The sequence below is a fragment of the Apus apus genome, chromosome 7 (assembly GCF_020740795.1).
Source record: "Apus apus isolate bApuApu2 chromosome 7, bApuApu2.pri.cur, whole genome shotgun sequence".
NCBI classification, from domain to species: Eukaryota; Metazoa; Chordata; class Aves; order Apodiformes; family Apodidae; genus Apus; species Apus apus.
The window spans coordinates 14,831,109-14,854,562 of record NC_067288.1 but is presented as its reverse complement, the minus strand read 5'-3'; the positions used below and the strand labels follow the sequence as shown (position 1 = coordinate 14,854,562).

Sequence of the window (23,454 nt, the reverse complement as noted above, 5' to 3'; positions counted from 1 at the left end):
CAAAGCACAGTGTTATCTACATATCTATTAGGAGAACAGAATCTCTTATTTAACCATGAGAAAAACCTTGTGTGTTGGTAAAATATAGAGAACAACAAAGACAATTGTAACTCCCCATTCAAACAGATGCTCCCAGTAAAGACCATATACAACTTGGGGAAAGGAAAAGCACTCACCTAGTATCTAGAAGATGCCAGTTTTCCCCTTAGTTATGTGGATACTAGTTTGGCCAAGCCAAATTGCTGCTAGGCTGTAAGCAACCCCAAAAGTTGCAACAAATATAAGAACATTTAAATTACTTTAAATGGATCGTTGCTGCTGAGGAAAGCTTTGATTTTGTCCATTTTAATGTTGGCTAAAGTTTAAAAAAAAAAATCTGTGAAGCACAACCCCGGTCTGGTTCTCTTGCTTTGCTCTTGGCTGTAGTCTCAGTCATTTGCTGAGCCACATTTGAGGGACTGAGCCCTCAACAGACTGCAGGATTTGGGTGCGGAAGGATCAGATTTGAGTAGAGATGAAGTGCATTTTCCAAGGGGGCAAATAAAGGCAGGGGCCGGGGACACTACTTAAGAAACTCTCCTGAGAGATGTTGAGCAGTCTCAGCAGCTGGGACAGGAAGTGGGTGCCTTCATCTCCCCATCACCTCTCAGTGATATTTTTCTGGCCATGGTGTTGTGCAAGTGGGACAGGATGGTCAAATATGGAAAAGGCATACCTGGAAAGGAAAGCTAGATATAGGGTGGTAGGAGGAAAATAATTCTTTATAGAGGCTTTGGAACATTTCTGAAGTATAAAAATCGATTTATGAAGTCTAGAAAAGAGGAACTCTGGGTGTATATAGTCTGATCACCTGTAAATTACAGGCAACTGCATTTAACCCTGAACTGAGCCTGCTGTACTCAAACACAACATAGCCTGTGTTTGGCCAGCCTGCATTTCCCAGGAAGGCATTCAGTCTCAACCTGAAGACATCAAGAGTCAAGGGATCAACCACTGCCCTTAACTGTTTGTTCCAATGATTATTTATTGTCACTGGTAGTGAATTAGGTAATGAAACCAACACTATTTTAATTAGCTTGATTCCAGCTAGTAGGCATTATTTCTGTGCATTTTACTCTGGTAGGTTCAAGTGGGCCTTATATTCAATATTGTTTTCCTATGCACATATGTATACACTGTTGCCCACTCACCTTTGAATCTTTTTGATCCAGCAGCTAAGTAAAGATTTTTGGTCCTTCAGTTACATGGCATTTTCTCTGACCTTACATCAGTCTGTAGCTCTTCTCCCTGCTCCATTTTTTCAGTATACGTATTGCAATGTGAGGATCAGTAGCTGTGCACACCATGCTTTGATCACCCTCAGCAGTTGCACATGTAACACTCTGCCTACAAGTCAAGGTTTGCACGAGCCTTTTTTGCTATGGCAAACGCATCAGCTGAGTCATCAGTCATTTTCAAACTTTTCCATTGTGTAGAAGAGCCTACATTCCTTATTCCCAGGCACGTGTCTTCTATTGATTTTATTAAAACATACTTTGTTTGAATGAGACCCAGTTTATAAAAGGTCAAGAATTCCTCTGCATCTTTGCCCGAGGTCATATTTATATCTATTTTTAACTCCCTTTAAATAGGCTGGAGATGCTACTATATTCTGGTATGTCTTCTAACACCACAATAATTCTTGACATTTCAGATACAACTGATCAGAAAATACTGGCAGAGACAGTCACTGCCACATCCAAGTGCATTGTTCCAGGGCTGTGTAGCATTGGGAAGTGCTCATTTGCATGTGAGAGCAAAGCTGGCAATCTCAGCTTCTGTGTAAAATGGTTAAGGTATGGAAATGGAAAATGAAAAACAGAAAAAAGGACTTTAGTCCCATGGTTTTCAAATCGATCTCCTCATGTTAGTGCAAGACTCGTGAGTCCTGAATGATTGAATTTGACAGTATTCCTAAAGGGCACAACAGCATGAAGAGATTTGTCTCAACCTGGTGCTAAAGAGAGAAAATTTTGCCATAGAATCATATCGCCTAACTAAAAGAAATTATAACTTGGAAAGTGTGTAGCATGTATGCTAATGGAGACTGAATAATACATTTAACAGTCTATACTACCATTAAAATTGAATTTTGGATATATGTGTGGATATGTATGTATATATATTTAATACTGCCAGGGCAATAACCACCTTTATTTGCTCATTTCTAAGTTGTTTCTGATTTATAATTCTAAGTTTCTAATTTATGAGCAGATGTTCTTGGCAGCAGGAGGCTGTAAGGATCTCCTACCTCTGTCTGTGATGGATACGTTCATCAGTTATTTTCCTGGATCTTGCTTATCATTTTTTCAAGGCTCGAGGACAGCACAAACCCAGGGAGACTTTTACTAGTTTAACTGACCTAGGATGAGGTTAATAGACATGCTCCAGTGTCAGCATGGATTGTTTTAGATCTGTCAGCAGATACACGAAGTGTGATTCAGCTGCAGAGTCTGGCAGCAGTGGATGCAATCACACAGCAACGTTTGGATCCCTTCTTGGCGAGCTCCCAGGGCTGCGCTTTGGCAATTGCTTGTCAGCCGCAAGGAACGTTCTCCGTAGGCCTGGCTTGTCATTCAGCTTCTCGTCCCTCAGATCCAACCCAGAGATAAAGCCACAAGAGAAGACAGTGCAGCAGTTTGCCTTGCAGAGCATTAAACATGCTGTTTTGTTTGTCATATTCGGTTGATGTTAATCTCTTCTGAGATGTCCCTACCTTGCTGCGTTGTTAGAACTGGAAGCTGTGTTAAATGAGAAGATGGGGCCTTCTCTGCCCCAGCAGTGAAGAAGGGGTTTCTGCTTACCCAAGCCAACAGAAAAGGGGTATCTCATGCTGTAACAAAGCCACATTTTACATTAACTCTGAATTAAGCAAAAATAAGCTAGAGGTACTTAAGCAAGTACTGAGAAAATATAGTGGAAATGGTACACATAGCACGTCACTCTTCTGAAAAGGTGTATATGAAGAAAGACTTTGATGAAGAGGTGACCTTTGAGCAGATACTCATATGAGGACAGTCACAGCCAATTTGACTGAACTTCCTCCTTAAACAGAGGAGAAGCAAAAAGGTAAAAGCCTTTTTAGAGAGATAAACGAAGGCGAGCATCAAGGCTGTCATTTCTGGCAGACTAAAAAGAGTAGGGCAATAAAATAAGAGACAATTTTAGATTATATTACAAGTGCAGTCCTGCTTCTGAGAACAAATACATGTAAATTTGACAAGATGGAGAACCAGAATCACTGGAAAGACAGCACATGTTTGGATCAATAGGAAAGGAGGAAATGGAGAGGAACAAGTGATCAAGGCAGATAAATGACCTGGGCCTAAGTGAAAATGATTTTACGTGTTATAACCAATATAAAATGAGATATTGCAGGGAAAGAAACCACAGCTACACAGGGTCTAGGTCAGAAACGTATTGCTTCCCAGGTATGAAAGCAACCTAAGTGATGGGGAGAAAGGTCCCACAGATCATGGGAGCTGTACAGAAACGGTGGAGTCGGTTCTCTGCATGGTGACAGCTCCAAGGCAGGGGGGCCAAGGAGGCTGGCTGAAACTCTGACCTGGCCAGGAGGCAGCAGAGCTAAACATGCAACTCATAAATAATCACCAGCTATTTTGTAAGTATTAATTTGAAAAAGTAATGCATGAAAAATGACTGCAGGTAAGATTGTCCCAGGAGATTAACTGAGAATGACGGTGCCTGTCATTAGCACTAGAACAAGTCTGGGCTCATGAATGTTTATGCTGCCTTCCCAACTTCTGTAAGACTACAGGGATAAAATAAAGAACCGAATTTGGCCTACATTATTTTGTCATCATCTCCGATTTAATTCATGTGTGCTATAATCTCCTTTATAAATACAATCACCCTTAACTGAAATGATTGAGGGTTCCTGTACTTAACTTAGCCACATCTCAAGCTGCTGCACTGGCTTATTAGAGCTCTTAACTCAAAGTGCACATTAGAACAACTGCTGGAAAAAACTCCACACCCATCAAAAACCAAAACAAAACCTAAAACACTAAAGCAGCTCACTAACTCGTTTCTGCACCCTCCTTCTAAACTGTGTAATAGGAGACTACACAATTTAGTGAAAAGTGGTGGAACCTGTTTCTGCTTTTAACATTTTTGTTAATCTAAGCACAGTTTATTATAAGGTAATAGCCAAGTTTCAGCGTTGCCCTGGGAACTGTGGCAGCCGCAGGCTTGGTTGTTATTTACCAAGGGGGGCAGTGAGATACCTCCACATCAAGTATGCAATGAACAGGAGTCTTAGTTTGTGTTGTCACGAACAGGAGATCCAGGCATTACCAAATGGAGGAGAGTTAGTCTTTAACACGAGCGCTAATCTAGTGACCAAAAAGCCTAAAATACAACAAGCACGGAATTCTTCTATTCACGAGCGTGGAGCTGCACCGGCTTCTGCAGCAGCCCCGCACCCCCCAGGACCGCGAACGGAGTTCCAGTAAATCGTCCCTATCCCAGGCCTGCCCACGGTGGGTCAGCAGCGGCCCCGCACACCAGGCAGAGCGTCACTTTTTCTCACGACGGCCGCTCACTCGCACCACACGGTAATCGTTACGAGACCCGGGCCCCGCCGCGCGGCACCCGGGGCCGGGGCCAGACCGGGCCGGGCCCACCCGCCCAGCCCCGCGCGCAGCGCAGTCCCGGCGCCGCCGCCCCGCGCAGGCCCGATCCCTCCGCGCCGCCTCACAGCCCGCGCGCGCCGCCGGTCGCCGCTCCGGGCGGGCCTCTCCTGGCCGGCCGGCCAATCGCAGCGCGCCTTCCTCTCACCGGCCAATGGCAGCGCGTCTTCCTCCGGGCCGCGGTCCCATTGGCCAGGGCTGCGGCTTCCGCCGAGCCCCGGGATTGGCGGCGCGCGCGCTCGGCGAAAGGCGGCATCAGGCAAATCCCGGCGCCTCGCGGCAGCTCGTGCCCCGCGTGAGTCCCCGCGCGAGACCCCCGGCCCGCCCGCCCCGCGGCCCCCCGGGCCCTGCCCCCCCGGGATGCGGCCCTGCCCGCCCGGGTGTTGCCGGTACCGCGGCCCCTCCGCGGGATGGGGTCCCGATCGGCGCGGCCTTCCCGCCTGTGAGGCCCTCGGGCCCCCGGTCGCCGCTGGTCCCCGCGGCGGGCGGTTCCCACGGGCCCGGCCGAGGGGCGGCCCCTCGGGGCGGCTGCAGCGCCCCCTTCCGGCGCCGCTCCCAGCGCCCCCTGCAGCCGTTTGCCCGTCGGGGCCTCGCGCCGCAGCGGGGGCGCGTGTCTGGCCCAGCGTCCCGCTCCGGGGCGGCCGGAACCGCGGCCGGAACCGCGGCCCGGAACCGCACCTGCTGCCGCCGCCGCCCCGCGCTTTCCCTCTGCCCGGCAGCGCGGGCATCACCCGGCGCAAAGTGTCATTCCGGATGCGTGACGGATTTATTGTGTCCCTGTCGATGCACTAACTTACGGCAAGACTTGATCCAGCCGCAGCATTTGCTTTTCTTAAGCGACAAAGTACAGATATTAGTATAAAGTTTTGTTTTTCGCACGCCGAACCTTTTCCGGGGGGTTGCGTGTCGGCCCCCGCTCGGCTGGGGGCGCTGCTGTCGCCGGGGGCTCCGAACGCGGTCCCGGTTCCTGCCTGCAAGGTCCGAGAGTGACTCCGGAGACCCTAAAGCGACGTGGGCTGCTTGAATCTCTCCCTCTCTGCTCGGAGTTTTTTTCTTATTTTGATAATACAGAGAACATTTATTTTTTTAAAACCGGAGACACGATTTAGCTGCGAGAAAGTTCTTTGATGAGAAACTTCAGATCGTTTGGGTCTTCCTGTTAATTTTTTATGCCTGAGGGTGTATTTTGAGTATTTTAAATGTAAAAAGTAAATATCTGACAGAATCAAACGTTGATGTTCCATTCTATAACTGTTAAGCCCACTTCCAAGATAGTAACCAATTTTTTAGTACACACAAGTATTTGAGGTGTTCAGTTCTGGAGGAGGTATCTGGTGCATTTAGCATAAATGAATGGGAATTACACCTTGAGTTAGTGAGCCCCCTTCCATCCTCCTCATGGCAAGCCAGCCATGCAGGGGTTCCCATGGCTGTTTGCAGGCAGACAGCAGCATTCACTTGCTTTTTTCCAAACAAGGTGCTTGTGGCCAACCTTGAGCTGGAAGCACCTAGAGCTGAGGCTGGTGTGGGGCTGAATCAGAGCAAATTTACACTCCTTGTTCAGCTAGTGAGGCTGTTACATTTCGGGTTTGGAACAGGCTTATCTGCCTGCTCAGCACTAGCAGAGGGAGTGTCTACCTTTGAGAGACTAGAAATACCTCTAATCTCATTCCATTAGTTTGTAAATCCCACTCTCCAGCAAGCTCCCTCAAAAAAAGAGGCCATTGCCTGTCCTTGTTCTGTTGCATGAGGATAAAAGACTAAAGGTAGTTCAAATTCTTTGGGAACAAAATATATTTCTAGCTCCATAGATGAAACAGATGAACCCTTTCATTTGAAGATTCTCAGAATATGCTTCCCTGTGTGGAAAAGTTCAGCCAGAACCATGAAGGTCTGGCAGAGTTACAAGCCAGAATATCTTTGAATGGAACCAGTGCTGGGCAACTGTTAGAGGTGGTGCTTCCAGGCTCACTTTATAATGGTTATCCTGCCCTGGGGCTCTCTTAACTTTCTTTTCCACATGAAATAGGATTGTCAGGGATTTTTGATTAGTACACTAATTTACAGTTTTACTTACAGTGTTCCAAGAAGCATTTCAAAATAAGCATGTGCTATTATTTCTTGTTATGAAGAACAACAAATATGCCCTTTGTTGATCTTATTTAGATGATAGAGAAATTTCTCATTAAGAAGGCCTTTTTTTCCTCTTCTAATTTCTTTCAGGCTTTGTCTTTGTACGGGTGTTGGAGTATGCAGTGCAGCTATTCCCGTGTGCATCAATTCTTTGCCTTTCAGAGCAAACTTCAGGATAAAGGTAATGCCTTAATGTGAATGAGGAAACACACAAGAGATGAAAGAAAATTACTTGTGTCTAAGCTTATCCTGCAGTCTTCCTTCCCTTCCTCGTTTTTTCCTGTTACTAGGATAGAGTGGGTTTACGGGTTTAGTTTTTTTCTAGGATGAGGTGTGATGCTTTGTTGTTTTAGGTAGCACAGAGGAACTCTTCAGACTCCCTAAATCGCATCTCAGGAACTGAGTGCAGGGCCGGGAAGTGTCTTACCAGATATGCTTGCTCCCCCAGGTGTCCAGAAGTGGTCCTCGAAGTCTTGAATTTTTTACCCTGTGTTTTGTGATGGAGACAGTGTTGAAGGCTCACTGTGATGAACAGCACCCTCATCAGGCCGAAGACTTCCATGGGAAGCATGAGCAGAACAGCAAGCTTCCAGGTATGTGCCAAAATAGGGATTGCTAACATGGTTATGGTTTTGTTGCTGACACACTTTTTCATTGCTTAGGATGTTTCAGCATCAATTTTAAGCCTGTCAGTAAATGGCCCTACTGTATAAAGAATTAATGAAATGAAAACATTTGAGTTTCCTTTTGCTTTTAAGCTTATTCCTGGTTTCTGTGTGTTACAAAACTTCAGCATAGTTTTCCACAATTTGCTAACCCTATTTATTACAGAATATATTATTGAAAGAGGATACCAGAATTCCAAAAAGCAGTTCTTGAGTATGAAGTTCTCTGACCAGACAAGTACACAAACTCAGTACTTTGCCTTTTAACCTATATTTGCCAGCCTTATCCTGAAATTTCTTTAGATGTGTGTATGTGCATAAACACACTGTTCTTGCTCTTACTAGTGAAGCTGAACTACAAACATGTGCTCTGATAGTGGTTTTGTTGCTCTTTTTTGGGTCTCTCTGTACTTCAGTCTGGACTTTCTGTATATTGTGGACAGTGAGCCAGTTTATACATAATGGCTACTAATTCTCCTAGAAATAGATAGTCCTCTGTCAGTCCTCTGTACATACATGTCCAGAATTACAGAGGGTGATGCTCAATAATGTTTAATTATGATGCTTTGCAAATGCTTTTCATCCTAGGAAGTAAAGAAATTACTTTAAAACCTGCTCATGGAAAATGTTGAATGATACTATTACTATACCCTGATGGTAAAATGATTGTATGCTCTCTATACCCACATGGGGATTCAGGCCTCCAGAAGAGAACAGATGATGTTTCTACTGCTGCTGATCAACAAGGAGAGTCACTGGCTGTTCCAAGCACTTTTTGGGATCTTTGACACAAAAGCTGTGTTGAGTTACTAAATACTCAGTGCCTTGGGCAAGCACTGCTGTGGCCTAGGATCTGCAGCTGGTGTGACCCAGCTGTTAGTCCAGGCAGGAACCTGAATTCAGTGTCAGGCAGAACGGAGCATCTGGCAGATTTTACAGCAGTTATTAAGAGCTTCTCACAATTGTTACCTTAGGACTGCAAGGCTGGTGGCGTAAACCAGCCCAAAAGCTGCTGTGGTAAGGAAGAAATCTACTGGCTTCTAAGAACTTAAAAGATGTGCCTCATGAGTCTTGCTTCTTGCCAGAATGAAGTCCTTTTTTCCTAACCAAGCAACTTTACTGGGGAAATTCCAGTGCAAATGTTGTGTTGCAAGTTACTGGTCAGTATCTATTTTTTTTTTAGCAAAAACTGAAACTTAAGCAACTCTCATCAGAAGTCAAACTAAATTACAGTTTTGTTTCAATGCTTTCAAGTTGCTTTGATTATTAGACAGTGTCCTGCACATCTTGACTGCTAGTACAATTTTGGTAATTTTTATCATAGGATATTTTTTAAGTTTTAAAAGATGGTTCCTAGCAGAACTTCCTGAACTTAATTTGTATTTGTTGATCAAAACAGTATCTTAATGTTTGGGTGTGTAGTATAGTGAGTTGTTGGTTTTTTTTTTCCATTTCTGAAATATCCCCCCTGAAATTACTTAAAAGAACTTGAAGAAGAGGGAACAGCTTAAAGGAAAAAAATAAGTAAATTATTAGAAGAGGAAAAGCAGGCTTCTGTTCTCAAATGTATTTTTTAGTATGTTGTTTTTTTATAAATTTTTGAAAAACATTACAGTTGAAAGATGACTATAACTTGTATTACTAACCACTTATGCCATTTGATTACCTTTCCAAATACCATTTTTGCTTCTTACAGTATTCTTCAGCCCTGCTTTACAGAAGTTGGTCACAACAGCCTCTACTTTCTTCATAGCTTCAAAAGAAGTAAATTCTTATGTGGGGTACAGAGAACACTTAAACTACAAAGAATTGTAAATTGAATGGAAAACTTCATAATTTTTTGAAATAATACAGTACAACATCCTTGTTATGCCATCTAGTGATTGCAGCACCAAGTGCGGCAACTTAAATGCACAGCCAACATGCTTTTGGTGTTTACTGTCTTAAGTAACAGTGCAAAACATTGATCTTAAAAAACAAAATTCCTACATTTTTTACTTGGCATCCCATGGATGTGCTCCTGTGCCTACAGAAACAAGTATTATAGCTTTTATTTGACATAACTGACATTGCAAATCACATGAAAACATTCAGCAATGAGCTATAAACTGATGTCTCACTAACCAGAAGGCTTTTGCCTCTCAGTAACTGCTAGGGAGGTGGCAGATTAGTAAAAAAGAATTAAAAAAAAATAATTAAATGCTGCAGCTTCAAAGGGGGTGTGATGAAGAACACAATGTCAAGTATGCAGATGGCAATGTCAGCAGGGATAGGTATCTGTCTGCTGTTTTTTCCTATGTCTATGTGAATTGACAGTCCTATGAACTGAAATGTGATTTGTGATCCGAGATTGAATAAAGCAATAAAATTCCTAACTTACTACTCTCATTCTTTCCACAGCAGGAATAAAAAAAGATATTGAAAAACTTTATGAAGCAGTGCCACAGCTTATAAATGTGTTCAAAATTAAGGAAAAAATTGGAGAAGGTAAAATGTTTTATCTTGCTTAGATTTCTTTCTGGTATTTCTAACTTTAAAGGTACAAATTTGAGATCCAAATACATGCAATTTAAGCCAGGTGCCTTTTTGTTTTAAGACTTGGCTTCTGTAGGAATTCTAATATGTTGCTGAGCATAGAGGAGTGCTAATTAGGGACATTTTCAATATATTTTCTAGAAAATCTGATATATTGAAGCCTTTCAAAAAAACAGCATTCCCGTTTCAACACCTAAAAATCTTTGAGGTACATTTGAGTAAGTAAGTCTTAACACTCCATTCTTTTTCTCTTTTTAAAGCTGTGTTTTGACATACCTAACTGCTTCTCCTGAAGTTGGCTTTGTTTCCCCGGAAGCCCTGTGGGCAGAACTGGAGGAAGAGACTGAAAATTTATAGCTGTTTTATTAAAAAAACCAAACAAAACACAACAAACAACTTTTTTTCCTTTTAGACAAACAGTATCAAATTCTAGAACACTTGTGTACACCTTGCCTTTAAGAGATACTATTGCAAATAGCTTCAATAAACATTAGGCATGACTATAAATAGATTCTTAGGTACTTCTGAGTGTAGGATTTTAGCACTTTTTGAGCTCTGAAATGCTCAAAAGTTTGTCTCTCAAAAAGGAACAACCCACCCTAAAAAAACCCCTAGCTCCATTTGCCACAGCAATACAAAATTTCAAAAACAAAGGAATTCTGCCTATCATAAAAAGATAGTATAATTAAACAAAATCTCTGGTTATGAATAATACTCTCTGCAGCATTATGAGAAAACAAGCTTCAACTTAGTGTTCCACTCTGGAGTCCCTTTCATTTTAGCAGTTCTCAGCACAAAAATCTCAGATCAACTTGGTAACTGTTGTTTGCTCTAATCAATTATACTAAATCTATAAGACTGGATGTTTTTATGATTGCAAGAAGTATTAAGGTTCTTTGCTGGCATTTTGATGTATGTAGGCACTTACTGTTGAGCTAGCATGATGCAAACACAATACTTAAAATGTAATTAAAAGTAATTTGTACCATTTACTCCTATGGAGGAATGTTTCCACATGGATGTTCAGATATCTCAGATGATTAGGATAAACTGACTTCCTAAGAGGTATCTTGGGATATCCTTAAAATTAAATGCGTGGGGAACTTTATCGTACACTCTGAATACTCCCTTTCTCAAATGAGTATCACATTCTGTCTGTGTTGTAATGCTCTAGGCACACAAATAGTAAAGTTACACATCCTGTGAGAAGTCTTACTTTATAGATAAGGTAACAAATTAAGAAAATAGCAGCAATTTTAGAAGTGCTTTGAATAGCAGAGGCAGTGATTTCCAGATTAGCATTATATAGCCCACTTACCTTGTAGGGAGAGGAGTTAGACATCAGATGAAAGTAAGCTACCTAAACAAGAAAGCAAATCAAAGATGGGAAATTTACATTCACAGAGCTCTGTGTCCCAGGAAAGTTAGACAGTGTTACATTTGCATTTTTACTGACATAAAAATAACTTGTATACAAGATCACTGAATTCAATAGTAGAAAAAAGGAACTGCATTTTTCTCTTCTAGAATCTGCTTTTGATGTAGTATCCAGTATACAGCAGGATTGGAAACAGTTAGATCTCTTCTGTAAAAATCTGAATTGACATAATTAAAAATGCTGAAGGCAGTGTTTTTATTCCTTCTTCACAGGTACTTTTAGTTCTGTTTACTTGGCCACAGCACAACTGCAAACAGGGTATGAGGAAAAAATGGCTCTGAAACACTTGATTCCAACCAGCCACCCTCTGCGAATTGCTGCTGAACTTCAGTGCCTCACAGTAGCAGGGTACTTAAATGAAAAAAATATTGTCATGACTAAACTGCTGAACATTATCTCACTGTTCTGTATTTATTTTAAGTTTTGGCACTTTGCTTGCTTTTTTTTTTTTTAACTGCAGAAATGAATTTTCTTGTTATCAAGAGTAAATAAGAAATTAAGTGTCTTACCCATAATTGATGCCCTTTTCTGCTAGTCTCTGTTTGCAGATGGTGTTGTATTTTCCATCTACAAGTTCTATGATTTAGTTCTGTGATAACAAAAATTCCAGTTTCGAAATACTTGGAAGTAAAAATCTTTTAATCAGAAAATATGGCTTTAGGGATTAATATTTGTTGCCAGAGTGTGCTGAATAGCACCTTCTTAATGTAGTTAGCATCACAAAGGTGAGGTCCTACATTTAATTACAGCGTGACTACAAACTATGGTCTCACAAACGACCTGTGGAGACCTGCTTGCAAACTTCAGAACTCAAAGGGAACATAGCAGTGAGAGCCAACAGTGTAACTACTGGCTGCTGCTATCTCTCAAAATAAAAAGAAAGCCTGACTCAAGTTTTTAAGAAATAAAGGAAAATAAGCATCCATCTTCAGGTATTTATTCTATGACATTACTTTTCTTCTAGGGGACAAGATAACGTTATGGGAGTTAAATACTGCTTTAGGAAAAATGATCATGTGGTTATTGTTATGCCCTATCTGGAACATGAATCCTTCCTGGTGAGTCCCAGACCTTTGATGTGTACTAAAACTTTTTAATTAAAAAAGCAGTTACATAATTACAGTATCCAAATAACCTTTTAGGATATTTTGAATTCTCTTTCCTTTGAAGAAGTGAGGGAATACATGTTTAACTTGATGAAAGCCTTGAGACGCATCCATCACTTTGGTATCGTTCACCGGGACGTCAAGCCCAGCAACTTCCTCTACAACAGGCGCCTAAAAGAGTAAGTCTGTCCAGATGACCATACTGTGATCTCATTTGGGGACCTGTGCCTTGGGACAACAGAGTCACTTAGGCTGTGCAGTTTTCTCTTTCCAGCTGCCTAACGTGCTTACATCATAAAGCTAAAATAATTTTTTTTTGGTAATTTGTAAAACTTTTATTTCTGCGTTGAGAGGTTTGAGGAGGGAAGGAGTTTCTTTTTCTCATACTTCATGTAGTATCTGCCTCACAGAGTGACAAGCACCTGAACAAATGATGATTTTACTATTGAGTGAAAGGACTATGGTTTTTAATAAGAATGAGAAGAATATAATCAGGGTTGTTTTATTTGTTTATAGGAAAGTTAATAGTGACTTGTGGTAAGTAGTCTGATATTTGCAAGTTTTTACTCATGGATAGAGGAAAACTGATACAGATAGGATAGCTAGATTTGGGCTGCTGTCACCTTATACTGAATTGATTTTTACAACTAGTAGGTTTGGGTTTTCACCCACAGGTTACAACATTTAAAGCCTGCAAAAAGCAAGGTACTGTTTTTATGTGAAGAGCTGAAAGAGATGAATAAAGTCCTGTTTTAGTGCTAGCAGTGCTATAGCTGTATTGGTGAGTACTAGAAGAGTCCCACAAAGGAGTTGCTGGGAATGTTTTTTAACACCATTGGAAAAAGTATGCACTTGAGAAGATTTTGGAACAAGAAACAATGAAGTACCATAGGTAAAGGGTAGAAATACTGAGGGGATAAGTATGACAGGGCAAAACGAGACAGGAGACAATAGGACTGTGATGCTGGCAACAGTACAGATAAGCAGTATATTCTGTAAAATGGGAAAGAAAGCTAAGTAAACAAGTAAGGAATAATAAATTGAACTGGTTTATAGATACTTTGTGACTCCTGATCTTAAATTTGTGTCTTTCAGGTATGCCTTAGTAGATTTTGGCTTGGCACAAGGAACCCCTGATACAAAAATTGAACTTCTAAAAACTGCCCACACGGAAGACCAGCAGGGAAGTTGCTCACAAAATAATCCCACCCTAGCCTTGGGAAATGGGATTTCTGTCAGTGTCACTGCACCTAAACAGATAGTTCAACAGTCAGCCTCAAAAGCAGTTGATAAAAGGTCCAGCTCACTTTCAAAAATGCAGATTAAACAAGGAAAAGGAGGAAAGGTTCTCAGTCTTTTTCATTAATTTTGCTGTATGTTTAATGTATTACTTCATCCAACAGGGGGAGATGTCATACTTGAAAAGGAGTCGTGCATGCCTGTCTTGCAGGGTCCTCATGTGATGCACAGAGCCACAGATTTCATATCAAAGTGGCTCATTTTACATAACCTTACTGGCATCATTCATTATCTGTTAGATACAATGCAATGCTAAAGGCTGTATAAAACCCTAGCATGGCTTTTAACAGCCTTAAATCTTTTTTTAAGTGACATGTACTGTGGAACTCCTCCCCAAGCCAATAATTATTCATCTATGTCTGGTTACTTAGTTGCATAACAAATGCAGTACAGATGACATTCAGACGGTCTTGGGGCACTTCTGAGGTGCCATTCGCTTTCTAAGCATGTTCACTCTTCTGTCTAGACCATGTTTTCTTCATCCACAGTAATCTGATGCCTGAAAATTACTCACCATGCAGAAATTCTTGTTTTATGTTACTTCACACTTTTTTTTTAAACTGTCAGTATCCAGCTGTGTGTTAGATAGGATTCTTATTGTCCTTTTTGTTGGTATTGTAGGAGGATTCTGTGCACCATTCTGTTCAGCGCTCTGTCTTTGGAGAGAGGAATTTCAATGTGTATAGTTCCACGTACCAGGAGAATTCAAGTACAAAAGTAAGAACTATGACTCATCAGTAAGAGCAGTTTGTTACATATTTGAAAAATTATAGAGCTGGTTGTTCTGTGAGACTGGACACTGCTCCAGGATGCTCTGGAACTAGATGTTTTTGAGCAGATTAAGTGCCTCTTTGCTGAAGGCCTTAAAAAATTTTTCATGTCACTTTTAGTCCCTTCTGAAACTGTTAAGGAGCTAATTGCATATCTGTCTCCCCAGCTGATCTTCTTTGTGTGCTAAGTTAATATTTTCTTTTATACATGTATCTGTGCACCTAAGATAATGTTTAGCTTGTGAAACTTCAGGGTTTTTTATTATGCTGTTGAAGCTGGAGAGAAAATTTGCCATAAATTTTTTTTTGTACTTCTTATAATTAGTATGTAACGTGCCAAGGGAGAAGCCCTGACTAAATTAGAGGGTTTTGCCAAAACCAATCATCTTAGTGCAGAATCAGAGTTAGTGCTAGTGTGTTGCTGTGGCATTTAATACACTTTTTTTGTCCTCATGTTGAAGCAAAAGAATTTTTGAAACATTATATGAACTTGAAAAATACTTGTCTTGTAGCTTCAGAATATCTAATGTATAATAGGTTTTAGTTAACACTACAAAATGTTTTCCAAAGGGGCAGGGGAGGAAATCAGAATATTTAGAAAGCTCCAGCATGTTTTATAGATGCTGTGGTGTTAGAAAGTTTTGCAGTTTTCTGCTCTAAAATTGAGGCTCCTTGCTGATGAGTGCCTGTTCAGTCTTGGTATTTTAAAAACTGGCCTATCTATATGTAAAGGGAACCTTCTTAAATGTGTCACCTTCTCTAAAATATCTACATTACAGCTCATAAAACAATCAAAGATGATAGATGTGTCATCTAGGAAGTTAGTAACAAAGAAGAAGATTATTTCTACCAAAACAGTGAGCAATGGGGCAGCCAGGAAAGCTGCCAGTGGTTGTCCCTCAAGCCTGATCTGTGACTGTTTCGCAACGGATAGAGTTTGCAGTGTTTGCCTTTCAAGGTAATTTGCTTTGATAATGTTGTAAAATTGTCTGCTGTGCTGTCAAGCAAAGTCAGAAACTTAGATTTACTAGACAGCTGATTTAGTAGGTGAGAGAGAGCACTTGATCTGTGCAACCCTTAAAACACTGAGTATGTCCTTTTTAAACAAGAGCAGTTGATGGAATTCACAAAATAATTGGTTCACTGCTATCTGTGAAGAGAGATTTACTGTTAATAATTTTTATTGTATTTAATCATCCACCTACATGTGTTGTAGAAAATTGCTTGAGTTAATTACAACACTTAGAGAAGACAATAAATCAGTCTGTCATTAGTAATTATCTAATAAGCCTAAACCATGCCAATGGTCTGGATTCTGGAAATCTCAAAATGCAGAATAAAAAGGAAACATGACTGATTTCTATTTATTAATTTAAAAATAATATTTAAGCTTTAATAATGGACAAGTTAGAGATTCTTAACTCTGTTCAACTGCATCTGTCTGCACTTCAGTTTAGTTATGATCTGTTATTGCTTTTTATCCACACATTAAGGGGCACAGATTAAAGCAGAGAATTGTCCTTACTGGGCATAGTCATGACACTCTGGGGTCGCTTTCTTTCCAGGCTGTCAAAATATGGTGATACCAACTTCATTTCAGAAGTATGAAACATGAGGAATTTGCCAGACTCAAAAGAGAAGTGGCCCATAGAAGGGTGGCACTTTAAGCCATACCAGAAATCTCTGGAAAGTTGTTGTGTTGGTGTTTGGTTTTTTGTTTTGTTTTGTTTTTTAAGAATTATAATCTCACACCTTTTAGTTAATGTAACAAAAAGCAAATTCTTGTCAATGCTCACAGTGAACCTTAGTTTGCTGTGGGCTAATGCAAAACCAGAGCATCTGCATTCAAGAATCTAGTACATATTTTGCCCTTAGTTAATTAGTCTCAACTTTAAAGTTTCCTATGAAAACAAGCCTTTAGCAAAAATGATGCTGTTGAATGAAACTAAAAAAGGTCACTGTGAGTAAAGTATGTAGTAAGTGTTTCTGTGGTATTACCTTATGCTATTACCTTAGTCATGGTATTACCTTAATCTTATGTTGGGGGAGAAGATGGGCCATTCTCCATAATGACCTAATAACATATAATAAGATAATAAGGCTATTATCTTACCCAACATAGTAATTTCATGCTAGATAATTGTAAGAGGCTTCAAACTTCTTTAAAACTTGGATAAGACAGGGTAGGCTGTTTACACATCTTACACAAGTATATTATAAAAATAATATTAAGCATTTTTATTATTAGAACTTACTTATCAACTTTTATTTTCTAAAATGTTTGTTTCTTATTACAAGGTGTCAGCAAGTTGCTCCCAGAGCAGGAACACCTGGATTCAGAGCACCAGAAGTATTAACAAAGTGCCCCACACAGACCACAGGTACTACACAAGAGACTGAAACTAATGCCTTTTTTCAGCTCTTGCTCCTTCTCATTTATGCATAGTATGTTGTCTTTTTTATGGGAGGAGTTTTGTTTACTTGTAAAAGTTTATCATTCCATCTAATACTTATCAGGCATTTCCTGATTTTAATTAAAAGTTTATTTTTTCAGAGTAAGAAAAAGTTAGGAATATTTTTCATGTGTTTGAAACTTGAGTATGTCTTAATTCATTTGAAGGGTAGTGCCACATGCAGGAGCTGAGTGAGTTTTAAAAGAATAAGAATTAATTTTAAAATAAAAAGAGCTGTAATTTTTATTGAGTTTCTTGGGTTATTTATTCAAGTAAAATCTTTAAGTCTTGAGGAGGGGATGTACTTTAGACTTTTCTAGGTAGATGGTCACACAACTTGTCATAGCAGGCATAGTTAATGGTATAATTGCAATAATTAAAAAGGATTGGTTAATAATTTTTATTATATTTTTCCCTTTTTGCTAGTGCTTTAAGTAGCTGGTCTGGAAATACCTTAAATTTTTCTTACTAAATTTGATTTCTCAGGGTTAAAAACTATGAAGTTAGTAAGTTTCAGTAGTTTGGGTAAGTATCAGGGCAGAACAGAGGAACGTTCAATGCATTATTTGATGCAAGTAGGATGAGAGTGGTTTTGCCTACCTGGAGAATGGAGGACCAATAAAAGCAAAGTCACCTGTTAAACATTTGGTGTATGACCAGGAGTTATGACTTATGAAGAAGGCAGATAAATACAAATCTCCTCAAAAACTGGATTTAAAACAAGTTTTTAGCCACTTTTTTTTCTTAATATCTTTTGAGAAAATTGTCAATTTCCAGTATTTAACCAAGACATTTGATCATCTTACCCCTACATAGCTTAGTGTTGTTTGATACAGCATCTGTGCTGTGGGCGTGACTGGGATTTGGAGCTTGTTTGGAGTACTGTGCCTGTGCTTAACAGCCAGCTTCATAGGCTAGAAGAAATCCAGGACAAGTTTAGACAATCTGAATCTGTCTAGACAGAATTTAGGCAGAAAGAAGACATACCTAGGAAATCTTGGATACATACTAATGTTAAATATGCTCTCAGTTTTCTGTTCTCTAGGGTAATGGAGAGCAGGATTACAGAAAATATGGGTAAATCTGGAAACCCTTGGGTGTGGCACAGACAGCCCTAGAAGTACTGAGTGAGTGGTGCTGAGCTCCTGCAGTATGTCAACAAAGGCCTTAATTAGAACTGGTAGACTAATACTAATATTTACGAGATTACGTTGTATTTGAACTAAAAAGTGTTCTTGTCCACTTCCATCTGGGACTGTTAGTCACCTCCTTGTATTCCTGCCAGTCTTACTCCTAGTGCTGATCTTAGTGCTGAGACCAAGTTACCAGCTGGATCCAGCTGACTATCCAGAGCTACCTTGGTGCATCTGACTCAGGTTCACAGTGCAGGGAATACAACCTAAACTCCAAAGGTGATGTTCCACAGGTGCAGTTACACTTCAGCTTGGTTTGTCCCTCTGCTTCCCTTTCCTCAGCCTGCCTCACTGGTTGGATAACACCAGACAAAAGCATAGAGAAGAATCATGATCTTGATGTCATTGCACAGGATCTTGCAGTCAGCTGATGATCCCAGCTCTACCTGAAATGTGCGGCCAGGATTTACTATTCAGTCAGATACATAATGTCTGCTTATTTCAGCAAGAGTTACATAATTAAAAATCATTAAAGGTCTTGACCTTGATCATTCCAGCTTTCCCAGTCACATGTTGGGGTGATGCACAACACCTCAACCAAACAGTATGATTCTTTCAACAGTGATACAGTAATACTACAACTTCTTTTACAGGAACTACGAAGAAGATACAAATCTTTTCCACTGTAAATTGTGATTAACTTGGATTTTTGATTTTTTATTAATAAAAGACATAAAATCTGGTTTTGCAACTGAAGTCAACTTCGTACTTTTTTCCCCCCAAACTCCTATGCTAATAGAGTATCTAAAATAAATGTCCATAGTAATTACTGCCTATCATACTACCTTTTTTTCTTTTTTTTTTTAAGAGAAGTAGAATAAGTATGGCTTTATTTCCCAACTGTTAATTTTTCTCTTTAGAGTTTGAGAATCTCAAACTCTCTCCTCTACTTTCCTTACCATCTCTCAAAATGTGCACCTTAGTGAGCCAAAAACTTATGGCAGACAGGTATTCTCATAACTTTCAGAACTAAAGTTTCCATCATGCTTTGGCATCTGTCCCCAGAGTACTCTCTGTACTCTTTGTAACAGTATGAAAGTGATGAATAACTTCTAACTGTTACAGTTCTTAAACTGGCTATCTTGTCAAGTGATTTCATATTAGAGAGGAAAAAAGTTCACAATAAGATACATTTTTTTTGTTCTAACTATGGCATCCTCAGTTCCCAGAAAAATAATATTAACATTAATTTGTGAATTATTTATTATTTATTATCTTTACATGTGAAGAAAACTGAAGTATTAAAACTAGTCAGTTTTTTTGCTCCCTGGGTAAAACAACCTCAAATATCATTTTGGTATATTTTAAAGTTTAGCAAGTGGAATTACTCATATGAAAAAATCTATGGAGAATCTTAAACACTCCCTCTCTATCAAAGCAGGAAATTATTCCTCAATCTAATTATAGTAATTTGCACTGTTTGCTGAAGTGTTATCTATGGGTTTTATGACAGGGACTTTTCAGGTCTTAATTTCTTTTTAAAGAAAGTTGTGATTTTGTTTGTGATCAAATTGTGAGTTTAGTCATCGTTTGCTTTCAATTGCAGCAATTGACATGTGGTCTGCAGGAATTATTTTCCTTTCTCTGCTCAGTGGACGGTATCCATTCTACAAAGCAAGTGATGATTTAACTGCTTTGGCACAAATCATGACAGTTCGTGGATCCAGAGAAACCATTCAGGCTGCTAAAACTTTTGGTAGGCAAAACTTAATTATGGGGAAAAGGGGAAAACGTATACTTGGTGTGCTATTTAATGCAGTGACTTACAATCTGTGATTTTTTAAAATAAATATATATATTTTTAGGTTTGGGAGTCCTTTTGGAGGTAAATAATTTTTGCATGTAAAACACTAAAAGTATAAGTCTCTCTATACAGAGCTTAAGTAAGTATTTTTCTATCTTTTATAATTTTATATGGGGTACTTCATGCCGTAGGTTTCCCAACCTGCCCACTGCCTTTCATTAAATCAGGGCCATTTGAGGTGAAATATGCCAGCTAAATGTTTTCTACTGGCAATTGGTTAGAATCTTGAGGTAATGCTTCTATTCCTGCAAAATTTTCCCTGGAGGTTTAAGTCAGTATGACTTAATATTTAGATGATGTAAAACTTGCTTCTTCCCCCGACCTCAAGAAGGGCTAGTAAAAAAACCACAAAATCAAAACCCAACAGATGGTCTGTTGGAAAAAAAAACAAAACCACCTCAAAACACACAAAAAAACCCCAAAATAACCATACCTCTAATTGTTTGCAAGCAAAATGCTGCAACACTTCCTACCTGGAAGTGCAACCAACAGCACTGATTTTCCTTCTTCAGGCAAAGGTCTAAAAATCAAGGTACCTAATTTACTTCAGAAAGACAGTGGGTGGGGTGGGTGATGACCTCACATAAATTCACAAACCGCCCCGAACAGCTCTCTTCTGAACAGCACTGGGACTATTACCCTTCTGACTTGCTGGGGCTATTGCTGTAGCTTATAGCTGGTTCAGAGGAGTAAGGGTAGACATTGGATTTGGTTTTTGGTAAGTTTGTTGGTTGCATTTCAATGCTGATTACAATTCAAGACGTAAAGTTTCTCTGAAACATACTTAGAAGCTACACTTGCATAGAAAGTATAATAAAAGGTCGCTTACTGTAAATTCTTTTTTCTAGGTAAATCAGTTCTATGTACCCAGGTTGTCCCAGCACAAAACTTAAGAACCCTCTGTGAGAAGCTGAGAGGAACAAGCAGCAGCTGTAAGAGAACCCAGGGTGAAGTGCTTAGCACGTCTGTAAATGACTCAGCAGTGCCAGTTGCAGTAGACAAACCGTGTGTTCCTGAGACACTTCGAAAACAAATTCAACACTTAAAGAGCTTCCAGGAAGGTGACGGTGCTTTCGAAATGAAGGCAACAGACATGAAAGGATGGGATCAGGTTCCTGATGAAGCATATGACCTACTTGATAAGCTACTAGACTTAAACCCTGCAACAAGAATAACTGCAAAAGAGGCTTTGCTGCATCCATTTTTCAAAGACATGAGACTCTGAGAAGATACCTTGTTCTCTTACTGTTTTCATACGTTTTATGCGGAAATGAGATACTGAGGTAGTTTTACCTTGTTGCCCTCAACATTTACACCCATTGAAATTCCACCACACTCTGCACAGAACTACTGACTTTTTTTTTTGTACAGATAGATTGCAAACATCAGTTTACTTTTAAGAAACACTTGCAGATGTAAAAATCGCATAAACATCAGTAACACGGTCATATAATGAGACACACATGAGGGATTATTGCTGTGCATACCTCTTCTCCAAGAAAGTTAACTTTGATCAAAAACTACAGTTTCACAAGGTCTATGCTTAGTTCTCAAAATATTCCCTTAAAATTTACAAATGTGCCTTAAGGTATGATTGAAATAAGAAAGTGCTTGAGAAACTTTTTTCCAAACTTGTGTATCTCTTCCTTGTTCCTGATTAGTACATAAGGGACTGAAAATGAAAATGGAGCAAAGTGTTTTAATGTTGTTAGGAGTGTTTTCAGAGAACAGTATTGCTTTGGGAGTTACTAGAGGAGGGGCCAGGTGCTGGAGGTTATCATCATCAAAAGAAAAACTTAACTGTTTTTAAAGTACGTACTTGTTTCTGTTTGGCCTTTCCTACTTAAACAATAGTAATGAATGCAGTTAGTCGTTTTGCATAGCCCACGTTTCCTCAGTGTCATGGGTAACTGTGTATACTTAACAACTACTGCCTTCAGACTGTCTCATGTGACAGGCACAGGCTTGGTTTCTGCTATGGAAATTGATTTTTTAAAATATCTGTTAAATAAAGGATTTGTTTTTATGACTTCAGAAGACTGTCTAGAGATAGTTCTATAAAAATTAGTTAGGTAAGGTCTTCCTGTGGGATGTTTCTGTTCAGGAAGAATTATGCAATTTGTTTCCTGTATAAATTCCTCAGTGATAGAAAACACTTTTCAGATATCTCTAGTGTGTATGACTGTCATAGTGGAAGTATCTTAATTATGAAGGAAGTCTTACCACAAAGCTAGAAGCTAGCTATTGTCTGGTCCTGGGTAGGGAAAACAACCTTAATAACCTCTAACCCCATACATTCAATGTACAAAGTAAGTTACACTATGTTCAGCAGAAGTTACTCTAAAACCCTTGATAATTTTGGAGACTGAAACTTAATACTTTGTTTTTCCATGTGTTTCTTGAAATGCTAATGGAGTTGTTGCTGTAAGAAGTTGCAAGCCATTCTGAGAAAAGATTGCTGCTGTGATAACTTTTGTATAAGCCTTCTCATGTGAGCTGGTGGTTGTGATAGTGCCAAGGTCCTGACCAGAGCTGGAGAGACATTATTTCAATATATCAAAAATCTTGAGTACATAGAAAGTGATGGTAATGTTGCTCTGTTCCTGGCATCAGCTGTTAGAGAAAAATATTTGCAGATGTCAGAATATTGATTGCAGAAAATCTTAAAACCCACAAGGCCCTGGGGCCCAAGGTCTTAGTAATTTTTGCTGTTTATATAATTTCAACTCAGCACACCACTGAGAAATTATTTATCTAAAGGAACTGTGGCCAAATTTGGCAAGAAATGCTGTCTGCCAGTGTCTGCAGATGTATTGTTTCCTCCTACGTTCACTCATGCTATGGTCTTATGAGAGCCCTAGCTGACAACGAGCGAAAATATGTCAACTATCTATTGTGAACTTTCCAGACTACTTCAGCTTTTTTCTTTTTTTTCTTTTCTGTTAACCACAGCACTGAGCAGCTCCTCGCAGCAGGCACTACAGCAAATAACCACTGCATAAGTTTCATAGCCAAAAAGGGGAAATCATTGCTAATGGTGTTTTTAGCAAAACATTGAGGGTAAATAAAATTCTGTAAGGAACAATTCTAAGCTCAGCGTATGCCATAAGAAGCTAGAACACACGGTTATTCCAGAGAGCTATTTATTTAAAACGTGAAGAGGTTTGGGTTTGTTTTTTTTTTTTTGGAGGAAGGATAAAGTGAAAAGAAAAATAGATTTGAACAAGCAAATGCTTACAAAGTGCTTTTTGTAGCACTCTACAAAAGAATGAAAGCCAGAAGTGAAATGTGAAATGCAATGAACTCTCAATGAGAGGGGGGAAAAAAAAAAAAAGGAAAAAAAAGAGAGAGAAAATGAAGGAAAACA

At 39.6% G+C, this 23,454-nt stretch overlaps 1 protein-coding gene across 2 annotated transcripts; it reads left to right on the top strand.

Moving 5' to 3' along the window:
- The first annotated feature begins 4,918 nt into the window (after window positions 1-4,918).
- CDC7 (cell division cycle 7) lies at window positions 4,919-22,689 on the top strand. 2 transcript variants are annotated; one of them, XM_051625560.1, is made up of 13 exons: window positions 4,919-4,986; window positions 6,915-7,005; window positions 7,273-7,417; window positions 9,890-9,976; window positions 11,675-11,810; window positions 12,427-12,520; window positions 12,605-12,747; window positions 13,664-13,913; window positions 14,489-14,584; window positions 15,417-15,595; window positions 16,936-17,018; window positions 19,830-19,979; window positions 20,936-22,689. In XM_051625560.1, the coding sequence occupies exons 3-13, from the start codon at window positions 7,324-7,326 to the stop codon at window positions 21,310-21,312; spliced, it is 1,689 nt and encodes a 562-aa protein (XP_051481520.1). In that variant the 5' UTR covers window positions 4,919-4,986; window positions 6,915-7,005; window positions 7,273-7,323; the 3' UTR covers window positions 21,313-22,689. The 2 variants fall into 2 exon arrangements, with proteins under 2 accessions (XP_051481520.1, XP_051481519.1); XM_051625559.1 differs by lacking the exons at window positions 4,919-4,986; window positions 6,915-7,005; window positions 7,273-7,417 and adding an exon at window positions 9,068-9,253.
- Window positions 22,690-23,454: the final 765 nt, after the last annotated feature.

Bases quoted from the DNA above. Each gene is read 5' to 3' on its own strand.
- CDC7 (XM_051625559.1), top strand. From the start codon at position 9,112: ATGACTATAACTTGTATTACTAACCACTTATGCCATTTGATTACCTTT. The intron at 13,914-14,488 runs GTTCTCAGTCTT...TTGGTATTGTAG, and splicing joins AACAAGGAAAAGGAGGAAAG to GAGGATTCTGTGCACCATTC. The intron at 19,980-20,935 runs GTAGGCAAAACT...TCTTTTTTCTAG, and splicing joins TCAGGCTGCTAAAACTTTTG to GTAAATCAGTTCTATGTACC.